This window comes from Paramormyrops kingsleyae, chromosome 11 (genome assembly GCF_048594095.1).
Source record: "Paramormyrops kingsleyae isolate MSU_618 chromosome 11, PKINGS_0.4, whole genome shotgun sequence".
In the NCBI taxonomy this organism is placed as follows: domain Eukaryota; kingdom Metazoa; phylum Chordata; class Actinopteri; order Osteoglossiformes; family Mormyridae; genus Paramormyrops; species Paramormyrops kingsleyae.
The window spans coordinates 30,673,623-30,688,525 of NC_132807.1; the positions used below are offsets into that span (position 1 = coordinate 30,673,623).

Consider the following 14,903-nt stretch of genomic DNA (forward strand, 5'->3'; position numbering starts at 1 on the left):
GTACGCCAATGAATATTAACAGGAACGTTAAATCTGTATTTGCATAATTTCAAACTCATGCTGGACTTTTATTTTTATTTGATTGCTCTTCTTTTCTCCCACAGTGGTGAAATTGCACCATTTGTATTTTGTAATTGCATTTGTTTCGCTCAATTAGAAAAGGGAGTTGTATTTCAAATAAAGTTTGAATCTGAACCTATGTAGTTTGAATGGGGGGGGGGGCTCAATAATGTTCCTATCTAGAAAAGGGGGGCCCTGCAGAGAAAGTTTGGGAACCACTGTGTTAAGTGATGATACTTTATTGACCCTCATGGGTATTAGCTATTAGGTGTATGTATGTTACTGTAATGTTTAAGCAAACAAAGTGCATAGTGCTATTAATTTTATTTGGGGTTTTCAATATAAAAGCTTGTGTATATCAGTACTTTTGAATATTTTCAGAACATTCTAATAATTCCATAATAATGCTGATAACTGTAATAAAAAAATTTCACACAATTTCATCTCTAGTTTGGATGCCAGTTCAGTGATGGGGGTCGCTGCTGCAAAAATAGTGCCAGCCTTTGGATGAGACATAAAACTGAGGTCCTGACATTCTTGGGTCATATCCCTAGGCTTCTTTTGAGAGAGTAGGGGTGGTACCCTGATGCCCTGGCTAAAATTGCCCACTGTGGCACTTTCATATCTGGCCTCCTAATCATCTTGAATAGCTAACTGGTAGGGCTAAGCGATACCATATCGATATTATATCGCGCATGCACAATAATCACCAGGGCTTCAGATGACAGACGAAGCATTTGGCCGAACGCCAGCTTTTCGGTGCTACACGGACATTTATTTCCGCCTATAATTCGGTAAGAAGATTAGTAGTATGGCTTAAATATAAATGAGATGCGTTTTGCGATACCCAAAAGTTAGTAATCTATATAAACCTTGTTTCTTAAATTCGATTAGCGGAGGACACCACATAATACTGTTTTGGTATACTATGGTTTGGTATACCTCAGTGCAATATGCACTGAAGTCAAGGTTGAAGAAGAGCAGCCACAACAAACTCTTGTGGATAAACAAGGTAAAAAGACGTTGGCGGTGTGGTGGTACTTTTTGCAGTTCAAAGTCTGACACATTTATTAAACATAAGGATATGCATATTTATACTAATAATGACTTTTGGGCGTCATACAAAGCCTCATTAATATTTTAGCCATACTACTAAACTGCTTAATAAATTGTGGGCATAAATAAATGTCCATATAGCACCGAAAAGCCGGTGCCTGGCCAAGTGTTGTGCCTGTCACCTGAAGCCCTGATGAAAAATCCATATTTTTCCTTTTTCCACCTGCGTATTCTGATTTCTTTGATCTCCCCATGAAAAAAATGTGAACATGGATTTCTGGAATGATATTTTGCCGTAGAACTTGAGACCAGGTGTCTTGCATGTTTGTAGCATGTTTACCGTCTTTCAGTTATGATAATATGCAGAATTGGAATATATTTGGTAGAACAGGGAAGCATCAACCTAACCATAGCAATGTCAAAAGTTTTGCTATTCCTCAGAGTTACCTCTAGGTGGTGCTGCTTCTCCATTTTTAATGCAATTTACTAATAAATATTTAATGACGAAAGTAAAATATCTACTTTAAGATATTTACTGCATAGGGTAAGTACAGTAAATATTCTAAGTTTATATTCAATCACAGCCAGTCATTCCTTAGATTGTTTCTGATTATGAATGATTCATATTGTATTTTCAAACAATTTCTTCAGGGATAAAAGTATTCTGATTCTACAAAAAATCATTGATTGGCAATTTATCTGGTGAAATCGCTGCACATTTAACGGTATTGTGTGCTTACCATTAACTATAAAATGATAGACTCAAGATGAGAAATTTAACCTGTTATTGGTCTTTTCTTGATTAATTTTTACTTAAAGTTGGAATTTCAATGTAGTATTGTTTTCTTTAAATATTTTCCCAATTGTATGTAAAATAAAATATTTTTAAAAGTATGAGTTTTAATACAGTAATGTTTTACTTAAATATTTTCCCAAGAGCTTGTAAAACAAAAATTCATTTTAATTAAGTGACGAATTTGAACTGTTCCTGTGGATGTTAGTCTTTTACAAATATCAACCGGTGTTTCTGCTGCAGTCAATAGCAGCACCATTAACCACTTATAAACAGTCCCCATCATTTCAGTCTGCTCACTTAAATGGGAAGAGACTTGTGCAACTACTTTGGTTTAGAAAAATATTTCTTTGCTTTCCCCAACAAAATCAGTATACCTTTAGCTGTATGTCTTCTAGTTCTATAAGTGTTTTACTTTGGTTTGACTGGCCCCAGCAAAATGGTGTCTAACAGGACAGAACTCCTGTTATTCCTGCAATTGTAGAGTTATTTTGACTCATTTGTGTGATGAATAATTTCTATGTAAAGTGTCACTATTTCTCTTAAAGTATGAGAACCATTTAAAAACATGTTCCTCCAAATAAGACAATGGTACCCTATGAATGCAAAAATGGAATGCTCAAACAATCCACTGATATGGGTCATATCTGCCCTAGGTTTCTTTTTTGTCCGTCGCAGCTTTGATTGATATGTTCTGAAAGTTGGTCTATACTTATTCATGCTTTGCCGTGTAAATATTCTGACCCCTGAAATTTCCTTTTCACCACACACTGAGTAGAATTAGTCATGCAAATTGCGCTTGCATGAGGGGAAAAGCCATGTCTCTTTTGCTGTTCACAACATACAACATGTGGGGAATAGGCCGATGGTTACATAATCCATGTGAAGCTCATTACTTTTACTGTGTAGGTTTCAACCTCAAAGCCCATTGTAATGCTAACCAGCACTTTTTAAAGAGAAAATAAACACAGATAGATAGATAGATAGATAGATAGATAGATAGCCCCACGACCCAAGCATAACACTTTTAAAACAATATATTTGCCATATTAAAACATAGAAAATTGTTAGTCATGCTACACCTGATTTGCATCCACATATAACCATGTTATAAATAGCTGTATCTTATAAGGTTGACTAACCCACCATATCTCACTTTTGTCAGTTTTTATGGCAATAAAACTTAGTTGTACTGTTATTGTAGGCTACTGTATATTAGTGTTCTATGAGAAGTAATTGAATTTTGCCAAATAATTCAGTATTACCAAGTCACTTTTCAATACAAGCTATTGAAGCTACTCTCATCGGAGATGTTCCTTTAGGGAAACATCATGGAGATTTTTACAATGTACTTGGCAGGTATTGCTTAGCCAGTCAATAGTCAAATTAAAGGCTTGAATGAATTGACTTGTGTTTTTTTTTTCACTTTACATTATAAATGCAAAAATGCAACTATTCAGCCTATGCAAGTAAGATTTCCCTCCAACCAGACAAAATTTACATTTGAGTGGGACTTCATTAGGGGGCGGCGTGATGGCACAGTAGTTAGCAGTGTTGCCGAGCAAATTTCTGTTCCATGTGTGTGGAGTTTGCATGTTCTGTCGGTGTTGTTGTGGGGTTTCCTCCAGTTTCCCCCCACAGTGTCAAACATGCTGAGGTGAATTGGAGTTACCAAATTGTCCATAGGTGTGAATGGTGTGTGTGCGTTACAATGGGTTGGCACCCCATCCTAGGTTATTCCAAGCCCTGCACCCATAGCATCCAGGATAGGCTCCAGACCCCTGTAACCCTGAATAGGACAAGCAGGTAAAGAAATTGGATGGAAGGGACCTCATTACTTCACCAATTATATGTTTACAGATTGCATAAAGAGTAATTATTAGCAACTATTCTGTGTGAATAAATCAAGCCTCATTGTTTTTATTGCAGTGTGTGTACTGGACAGGAGAACCCCTTTTCTAATATTACTGTACTGATGAAGCATGACACTGGTCAACGATCCTCAGTAACCTGGCCGTTAAAGAACCTGCAGGTTTCTCCATATACAGATGCTCATGAACACCCTATATCAAAGGCGTGAAGACTCTCTTTACCCATAAGACTCACGATTTTTAGCGCATTTTCCTATCTCGGTCTCCCTCACGGATTAAAAAATTTTTTATCGATGGATTTTTAGCAGTCATTTCACTGTTTTACCTGAAGTTAGACATGTATGCTCTGTGTTGAGTTAAAATGGTGTTTTAGGACGGTTGATACAGAAAGCGATTAGAACAACAGCCGTATAAAGATCTGATTGATTTTCCACGTGATATCCTACTACACGGTACCGAGAAAGTAACTTGGCGAGTCGGTAACGTCACGATGTCATTAATTCGTAGGCTGGGCTTATTCGCATATTCACAAGGTGGTGGTGCTAGATGTCCCGTAGGGTTTGGAGTGAGTGAGCGAAAGAAAGCAAGCTGAAGAGCTCTAAGAAGGGAGGAAACGCGAGCAACTGCTGAAACCTAATGTCTCTGTGTCTACTTTTTTCTTTTTTCTATACGAAGACCCTGAACAAAAACTAAACATGAAAACAGTGCATCTTAGTTTTTTAAAATAATATTTTTCAAATTTAGCATCCATTGTGAGCAAAGGCTGGAGAAGTATTCAGGGGCAACTCGAAAGAAGTTAAATTCTTAGTTTTAATGGGACACAGAAAACGTAAAAAAGTTGTTTACGATGTTCCTGCTAAACGTACGTTATAGGTTTTGAATTAAGATCAATTGTGGAATTCCGAGTACTATCCACCTAAAATTTAAAGTGTTATCTCAAAAATATCACAATTCTTTGGAGAAAACAAAAAATAGGGAGTTATGTTTCATTTCATGGAGACTGGATCGTGAAGATGGATTTACTGTGTTAGACACTACGGACTATGGATTTGCACGTCAAACTTTTATACAAATGATTTGCTCGTCGAACGCTGCTGTTTTCCTCTTTTAAAAGGGAGATAATAACCGAATATTGTTTTCGAAAGGAAAGCAGGAAAATCTCACTTCGTTCACATAAAGTATGAAAATGTGCGTTTTGCTCCTGGGGATAGTGCTTTCGGGATGGTGTTTATTGCCCGGCCAGGGGCAGTCCAGCCCACGGCTTTGCCCGACTCCGTGCCGCTGCGACGGACTGGAAGGTGCTGATTGCTCTGGGAGAGGGCTGGTCACCGTCCCGTCTGGACTAAGCGCCTTCACTTACTATCTGTAAGTATCACAAGCCGTGTATCTTTCATACAGCTGCAGACTGATGCAGTCACAACTTCCAAATAGCAGAAGTAGTACAATGCATCTAAGTTTTCATTGCTCAGCATCGTTTCATATTTTCATGTTAATTGCACGAGTTCAGGAATATCGATAATTTACATTTAAGCTTTTGCTGTTTCAAAAAAAAAAAAAACCTTAACACCAAGGGTCAAAATGGGAACAAAAGGAACGAAGTGCAAGTAAGCAAGCCTGGGACAGAAAGCTGCGAAGTCTCCCTTGTCTGTTTCCTGATGTTTTTCCCTTCTTTTTTTCTGGTGGTTATACAATTATACTACCTTTAGAAATGTGTGTTTATATGTTAGGTTCATTACCCCCACCCTTTTTGAGTATAATTTATTAGTGGCTAGAGGAATTCCTAATGTTCTGGTAATTCCCTTGAAGCAGGGAATACATTAATATTACTAAATAATTAGAATGAAATTAAAACGCCAGTTCAGCTGCCCATTATCCAGTTTTTTATGCATATCTTTTTAATGAAAAATATTAGTTTCATACATGTATACTTTGTCATTTATCATCAGATGCATATAAAATGCAGCTTTAAAAATAATTATTTGAAAATTGCTCATTTATAAGACTTTGTCAGAGAGCAAGTACCAGGAATATGTATGTAAGTTAACCTTAAAATCTACTTTTTATGCAAGTGTGTTGCAACAATTCAAATGAATACTTATGTGTTTTTCTTAAATTCTGCAACCAAGCTGTATTGTATATGATTTAACCATTGCTCAGCACCTTTTAATCTTTATAAGCCTTCTAAGAAATGTAAGTGAAAACAGTGATGTGTGTGTTTAGTTTTTAAAGAAAATGGTACATAATTATTAGTCAGCACACTATCATTAGTGCCAAAAACAGCAACAGGCTTCTAACAAAAAGATTCGAGTCCGAATCCTGCACGGAAACTGCAGTTGAGCCCATGTGATACACTTTACACAGAGTTTTTCTGTGAAATACTGAGCTGTCTGCTTACAAAGTTGCTTTTGTTTTTAGCTCAATCGTTTAGCATAAACGTCTTTAAATATTGTTGTCTCTGGTTTGAAAAGCAAATCTGTTACATTAAAATGAAATACTGGATTATCCTTTGTTCCCAAAGCTTCGCCATTGATCTGCCAACGCACAGAATGAGCATGCAAATCATGAGAATATCCTCGTGCAGTAGTTTCACCTCCCACATCTGTGCAGAGACGCCTTGATGGTGCAGTACACTCACATACACTTGGCACTCACCTTTCCTGTCACACCCCAGGAATGCACAGGGAAGCTCACAACAGGCTTTTCACATACTAAGAAATGTTTAGGGAGTCACTAATGCATTATAGCTTAGGATAAAATAGTTAAACAATAAGGTCATCACTTGGGCTAAGATGTACTTTTACTAGATTATTTGCTCTTTTCATAAGCTTTGTATTCTCTAATGTGGAACGCTGTATATTTCTTTGTCTAATTATAAAGCATATTTTAAAGCTTAATCATCATATTTGCTTGCTCAAACATGCACAGCACTTGTTGGCAAAGGGAGATGGCACACTGGCAATCTATCACTCAATACCCATATTTGCAGAAAGTGAAGTCCCTTTTAATTTGAAATACTTTGTCACTTACAATATTCAGATTCTGTTGTCTGTGTTGTCATTCAGTGAATAAGCCATGTTTCACACATTTCACTTTTAAAATGTTTACACATTTTAATGCTGACTGAAAAGCCAGTTGGTTTATCCACTTCTCTTGCAGACAAACTGGCACATTTGGCAGATTGCACTGGTGAACTGACAGTAGAACTGCACGATTTATTGGTTAATTATACACTATGGTGACTTTCAAGTTTTCAAGCAGGATTTGTGCCATATTCTCTACATTGGTGAAAAGAAGGTAGTTTAATAACCGTGAATGTTCTTAAAAAGAAATACTTATAATATATACATAATACAAATAATATGTTTACATATATATATATATAAAAACATGGGCAACAATATTATACTACATAAACTTTTTTTCAGAATTTTACTTGCTGCAATATATTTTTATGAAAAATACCCAAAGATCATATAAGCTGTAGCTTACAATAACAGTTAATAATGTCTTTTTTCAATTACTTTTTGCCTTTTAATATTGTATTATAATATTGTAGATAGATAGATAGATAGATAGATAGATAGATAGATAGATAGATAGATAAGATACTTTATTAATCCCAAAAGAAATGTAGTATTCTCTGTAGGTCCAATAGTTTGCATCACAAAGAGATTTGGTATTTTAATGTAGTTCAAATTTTCATTTTATAGGCCAGTTGTAGTCCACATGCAAAGCCACATTGCAGATGCTAAGCTTAGTATAGGATTCAATAAGTAAATTAAGGATTTGGGGCAACCAAAGTCTTTCAGCACTACGACATTTGAAAGCCAGCAGCCTTGAAATGCTGTGTAATTAGATATAGCTAAATGTGCACCACTTTTTTTTGTTACATCAGGGTTAATATGTACATATTTGGTTTGGTAATATTTACTGTTTAACCTCTCTGAGTCAGAAACATAGTTTGTAGGTCAGAACAACTGAAGTAAGAGAGGAGCCAAAAATGGGTGAAAAGTGATGCAAGATTTCTGATGATGACTGTTGTTGTTGTTGGGCATCACGGTGGTTTAGTGTTGCTATTTCTAGCAGTTGGAAGATGGATCATGGGCGTAAATTATGGGGGGTTTGTACCTCCCCCAATAATCATAACAAGCCAATACAACCCCCTGGGCCCTCTTAAATTGGTGGAGATGTCCACCCCCTCAATACTCAACCCAAAGTTATGCCCTTGAGGTGGATGGATTATTAATATTATTGTTATTAATTTATTTGATTTTATTTTAATTTGATCATTGAGAAGATTATTTCAGATTTTTTAGCATGCTTGCTTTAAAGAGATGAAACACAAGAAATTCCATAATATAAATTCAATGTTCCATGCTTTCCCATTGAAAAATGGTACCATATTAGTTTTACCTTGATAGGGCAAGGGCACACAAGAATGAGTAGATTTTAGTAAAACATTAGTTTGTTGACTAACTTTTAATTCAAGTTTGCTGTTCTCTGCTTTTGTCAGAGAATATGTAGCCACTGTTCAGTTTTATTAGGTGATCAGCAGTATTTGTCTGTGTTGCCAGAGAAATGGAGACAGAGTCAAGGTCTAAATTTGTACATTGTAACAAAAGTATTTTCTAAATGTTCAAACAAATCCAGCTGAGGTTTTAACTGGGCAGTTATTGCTTCTATATATGTATCACCAGCTTTAGTACTTCAGTGTAAGCAGGGATTGTGCAGGAGACAAAATCCCTAAGACTACAACTTATCGTGTCCAATACTGAACACATGTTCAGCACTAGGCAGCCTTTGCCAAGGAGTTCTGGACTAGCTGAGTCCAAACAAATGCATTTGCTTACTTTTTCGCTCTTGCTTAAATTTCAAAGCTTTTGATACATTTGCATCAAATAAGGTCGATGCCTGGAGCCAATTAAACATCTGCCTACTTGCTCCCGGCTCGTTTATGCACGCTGCCTCACACCCTTTCTTACCAGGCGTGAAAAAAAGTTTGTCGTTCATGTTGTTAAGCTGTACTGTCAAGCAGGAGGACCTGTGAGTGTTGTGGATTAAAGAAAGAAGAATGTGTCACCAAGCAGCCTAGTCTCAGACATGCAGAAGAGCTTGGTCTTTTGTGGTAGTGCTGGGCCATCAGTTTATCACGAACAGGTTTTTCAGATCAGAGTTGGGTGACGCATCTATTTCGAAGCTTTCAAACATCTGCAGAGTGGACGGTGCTCAGCTGGATGCACAAAACAAACTTAAGTTTTGAATTCCCAGGGAGAGAGCAACATGAGGGCAGCGACTCTGTGGGTGGTATGAGGTCAAGGGTCACGTATGTCTAATGAAGCGTGGTGGCGCTGAGGCAGATCTTGCCTTTTTGAGGTGGGATTTTGGGGGTGGGAGACTGTTCACTAAATGCATTATTCAAACACACTACAAATACTCTGGAGTGAGAAGCCTAAAAATTCCACATACCTACATTGTACATTTAATTAATGTTCTGTTGCATACTTCACTCATGCTTCTGCAGTGCAGCTTGTGGAGAATGGCAGTGGGTCTGCATCCTGTAAAGGTGACTGTGCAGTGAAAAATCTTTTCAAAAGATCTGCTGCTCTGGGGTAGAAACAGCTGCTTTACCTGTCCCTATACCAGTAGATTTACAGAGAAATGCAGACATACAGCTTTCTTACCAAATACCATTTGAACAGTGACTGATGAAGCCCACTGAATGTAACAGGACATACAGTAAGACTGCTGCAGTTACTGCTAGGAAGCATTCAGCAAATCTGTTATGCAGACAAATTTTAGACATGATCATTAGTGATACAACTGTGATGAGGATGTGATTTATGCTCTGATTTTGACCCCTGCTTCTCATAAAGAACTTCTGCAATGTTGGCTTGAGCTGACATCCAATACAGGTTGTTCCTCTGTCGTGACCTGGTCTCCCAGTGAACCTGTAATGGTTTAATGGTTGGAAGATGGATGGTTGGATGGATGGGTGATCTACAGGGAATCCTGTACTGCTCATCCACATGTTCTAGTTGTATCATATTAACCAGAGGTGGATAGTTCAGGTCCAAAAAGTAAAACTACAGAACAAGATTTTGTTTCAACCAATCAGTTGAGTATAAAGAGTCAAAGTCACAGGGTACTCAACTGGTTGTTTGAAACAAAACCTCAGTCTGAACTTTTACTTTCTGGTCCTGAACCATCCAGCTTTGATTTTAAATGTACATTATTGTGAAATGATTTTGTTTAGCTTGAGATCAGATGATCAGAGGACCTTTTACGTTTTAAGTCTCTTTGGGGACAAAATGAAAAACAACAAACAAATTAATTTTTGTATAGCGCATTATCACAACATTACATCTTCTGAAAGCGCTTTACAGCATCCCCACCCAAAGCCCCCAGTGAGTAAGCCATAGGCGACAGTGGCAAGGAAAAACTCCCTAGAAGAAAGAAACCTTTGGAGGGACCAGACTCAAAAGGGGAGCCCATCCTCCAGGGGCCGGCAGGGAGAGTCAAATACAGTAAAATTTGAGACACAAACGGGGAGCGGGTGGGAGATGACAGCCGGTGCCACCGCTCCCTCCAATAGCCAGGCAACCAGAAGGCAGGGAGCGGGTCATACAAGGAAGACGACACAGGCAGAACGGCGAGCTGGATGCACGGACATCATTAGTAGTGACGAAGTCACACGTTGCAGGGTGTGCTGGACATCTTGATAGATTGAGGGTTCCAGGCAACACCCCCCAGGAGGAGTAGGGGAAATAAAATATGCAATTAGTCAAAGTAGGGGAGACTATAGGCAGTGCTAAAAGTTAGATGAGTGCCATATGAAGTGCAATGTGCAAGCTATGGCAGCATAAGTAGGAGGGAGAAGCAAGTGGGAATGCACGTACTGTGACACTTTTGTCACAATCTTCAATAGTTCTCAGTAGATACTACATTTAATGAAATGCAGTGTATTGATATCAGTGCAGATGGAAAGGATAATAAGTATGCCCCCTGTTTTAAAATTCACTTTGGTATTGAGTTTGAAGGAATTGTTGTATCTATGGTTTTCCACTCTGAATCATCCAAAAATACATAGATTAATGGTTCCAAATTATGTGTGCTCTGTGATGGACTGGTATCCCATCCAGGGTGTCCACTCCTTGTGCTTGGGCTTCCTGGGGGGATATGTTCCAAGCTGTGATTATACACAGAAAATGCTGCTTTGGAGGGATGTGTAGATGGACGAATATGTTTCATAAAGCTGCTATATTCATTTTAAATATTTCACTCACATCTATCTACCAAACTTTCATCCAATACAGCAGTGTTTTCCCAACCCTAACCCACAGACAGTCCAAATTTTTGCTCCCTCCCAGCTCCCAAAAATGTGGACTGTCTGGCTGGGGGCTTGGAGGGAGCAAAAACATAGACTGACTGTGAGTCCCCAAAGACTGGATTGGGAAACACGGCAGTATACGGTCCACTGCATTTGCCTGAACCCTTTCCCAAGCAGCACAGGGCAGATGGCACGGGAATCTTAAGTGGCTACAGATAATTATAACATGTAACTCTGTTGATTATTATGGGTGCAATAACTGTAGTCCACGAATGAGGCCTTGCTGAATTAGAATGCTGATCTGGAACCATCGTCTGATTTTCAAACAGCGATGCAGTGCTGCCACTGAACAGCTAAAAAAATCAAGCAAATTTCTGATGCCTTTCCAATGCAGCCTTTTGGAACATTCAAAATATAACTCAAATATGTCACTTCTCCCAGAACGAAACAGGAATTCTCTGTTCTATTGAGTTTTCCAGTTAAATTAAATGGTGCTCAATTAATATCTTGCAGCTGCGTTTCACCTTGTTTAAATTCACTTCACTTTATCAGCTAAACTTTGCAGGACAGAGGGATGTTAGTGTAAAAAAAAGTACAACCAAGATAAATATATATTATACTTGCAAAATAATGTGGAAGACATGGCTTGGCAGGAAGGAAACGTGAATGAAATACAAATGCATGAAATCCAAGTGTGTGAGGGTGTGTGTCTGGCTGGGGAGGAGGGAATGCTGTCCACTGTGCATTCATGTCAGCTTAACCTTTACTGGCAGCTGCAATGGGGCAGAACTGCCTCACAAAACAGGTGAAGGGAGGACCGTCTCCTCCAGCGAAATAATGGATGAGGAAATAGCATATTTTACTGCTTGATTTGGAGTTCAGCATGTCTCTATACCACGTCCACCTCATCCAGAAAGAGACAGCAAAGGAAGAAAGGGGCTGAGCAATGGTGGCTTCATGAACGTACAGGGGGTGTATTGTTCTTGTCTTAATTAAAGGCTTTTCAGCCAAATGAGAGTAAGTGGAGTTTCAGGCCCATTGTTATTCCACTCCACTGGCTCAGCTCTTTGGCCATCCATCGGTGCATTCTGTCCGTTTTAAACTGAATCACTCTTTTGTTCTTGGTCAACAGAGGTGAAAGAGGCTGGACTTGCTCTCTGTCTTTCTCGCTCTCTTACTGATCCATCATTGGTTAGCAGAGGTCGAAGTCGTTGGTTTGCTTTTTCTGGGGGGGGGGGGGGGTGTAATTCTGTGGTCTACGTTGTGATCAAATAGATGATTTCCTGTTTTATCTGAATGTGTCCGCACAAATTCCTTAAGCAGCAGTGCAAAAGCTTTGCACATGTTTGCATAGCATTCACAGCAAAGAATTCAGGATCAGCTGCACTTTATACCTCAATACTGCCAGCAAAATTATACCTGGACTAAATAATGTCCTGTTGATGAATTACCATGGAACATCTATGTGCTTGTATGACTTCTGACTATGGAAAAGAAGAATATTAATTTTTAGTGAATCAGATATATTGATTTGCTTGGTTTTTTGGAGGAAAACCTGTTTAAAACAGGAATATCATGCAACTTTTTATAGATGACATATGAGGGCTGGGCAATTGATCAAATTTTAATTTCAGTTTGGATTTTGTCTTCCAGAGCTTAGCAAAACAAAATGATTGAGATAAAACAATAATTGTACTGCATTTTGTTTGCAATGATGCTCCCTTTATGTCATTTTTATATCGCTTTTTATTTATTTCTCAGTCAAATTATGTTTGAGTTCAAAGAAATCCACTGTTAAAACACATTTTTAAAGTTTAATAAATGCATGATGTTTCCAGAGTTAATGAGTAATTGTGTTAAATAATTGTGATCTCAGTATTGACTGATATAATCGTGGCTATGATTTTTGCCATAATCAAGCAGCCCTAGGATATACCCATAGTCAGACAGACAAAGTGTATTCAAAGGCAGGGGGCAGAGGACAGTCAAACATGACAGAGCTTACTGACGACAAAGTAAAGGCAGCTGTGCCAAAGTTCCCCAGTTTAACTGACCTCCTTTACGCTGTTCTGTACATGTGTACAACATTGCTTTTTGAATAAAGTCTGTCTTGCTCAATCAATTTTTCACAATAACGTGCAATGCACCAGTCAATACAGGCATGTAAGCACTGTGTCTTTTCCAAAGTCCTTTTAGAAAATGATTAAACTGCATGTTTTCTACCCCTATGTGGTTGCATCTTGAATTTTGACTCTTCAGCTTCCTTTACTTCTGAGCAGTAGTAAACATTTACTTAGATCTCTTAACACTGCAGGCTGCGGCAGATGGAAAATGGCTCAGTATACACTCATCTGCCTTGTGTTGCTATTTTCATGTAAAGACAGGAATATATGATAGGTACTCTTCATGTATCCCATGTTAACAAAGGCAACTCTAAAATGCTTTAATTTGTTCTCGTTCTAATTTTCTGTATTAGTATTAGTGAGGCAGGCATATTGAAAAAAAATATAGAGCTGTGTCCAAACTCAGGGGCTGCCTCCTTCGAAGGACACGATCTTTGAAGGTCAAACAGAAAGCCTTGTCAAATCGGATGGTCTGTCAATCATCGGCTTTCCCCATTCGTACCTTTGAGTCACGAAGCGTCTCTCCTATCGCCAAGCCAGGACATACCCACCTAACCTCTGCGCAATGAATTTTGGGAGATGGTGGGCTGCCAAGGATCCATCCGGGGGCATCCATCATGATTTGCCAAAAGGAGGATGCATTTCTAGATCACATTTGAAGGAGCCTTCGAAATAGGACAGCCTTGTTGCGTCTCTGTGACCCAGCCTTAGAATTCAGCCTTAGATGGGTACAGCCCTTGAATTTGGACATAGCTTAGATCTTAAGAAAAAAAATATGCTTAAGATTATATATATAAACATTTCAACAAGAGGAATTTATTCACAAGGGCTTTTAATAAAATGGGGCAGGTGTATCTTTTAGAGTGCTTCTGGATATTTTCAGTACAGTAGTTAATTGGGGTGGTGTGTAGTTCAGTGGGTTGGACTAGATCTTTGCCTATGTCTGGAAGGTCATGGGTGCAACATCATTTCACCGTAAAGCCCTTGAGCAATGCCCTTAACTCCAATTGTTCCATGGAGGCTGACTAAATAAATATAATGACTGCAATTGTTTATTCATACATGAAACAACTATTACCAACTGCATAATGTGGTAGATAATTTCTGTCTGGAAGGCAAGACACTTACACACGTATATTTCATATTTTTGAGCATTATTTGTGTCATTGAGCCTTATTGGTATGTTGCAGTCATAACACCCAAGTTTCCCTGGCTTTGTTGTTAGCTGTGTTGATGGTTTGCACACTCCGTTCATCCCTTTCCTTTCCATATGATGTGGTTCACAAGCAAGATTTATTTATTTAATCATATCAGAACCATTTTTTCATGAGTAACAATTATTTTCATGTTGAATGCAGCTGTCATGAGCAGAGCTGACTTAAAACTTCCGCAGTGTATAATTCTTCATAGCTAAATGTTTATAACAGTTTACAGGACACAGTTGCCTGGAATATATTTTCTGAGACCCAGTAAAACCTTTTGTCATTGCTATGAAGTTCAAACTGAATATCATAATTAGTCACTTGGTCAATAAGGGACTTGCTGAAGCTCATCAGGTCATTCCAAGATCATGTTATTCCAAGACCACCGTTTGTGGTCCCCACCATGTCAACACTGCTTGAGCAATTGTTCCCTTTTTTTGTTAACGTTTCCACTGGCCAGGAGAGTCGCAT

At 38.4% G+C, this 14,903-nt stretch overlaps 1 protein-coding gene across 1 annotated transcript in view; it reads left to right on the forward strand.

Moving 5' to 3' along the window:
- Positions 1–4,267: 4,267 nt before the first annotated feature.
- Positions 4,268–14,903, forward strand: part of lgr4 (leucine-rich repeat containing G protein-coupled receptor 4) — a 39,397-nt gene continuing 28,761 nt past the window's right edge. The window contains 1 exon segment of the mRNA XM_023810810.2: positions 4,268–5,145. Within this exon segment, the coding sequence (XP_023666578.2) occupies positions 4,961–5,145 (185 nt within the window). The 5' untranslated portion in view covers positions 4,268–4,960.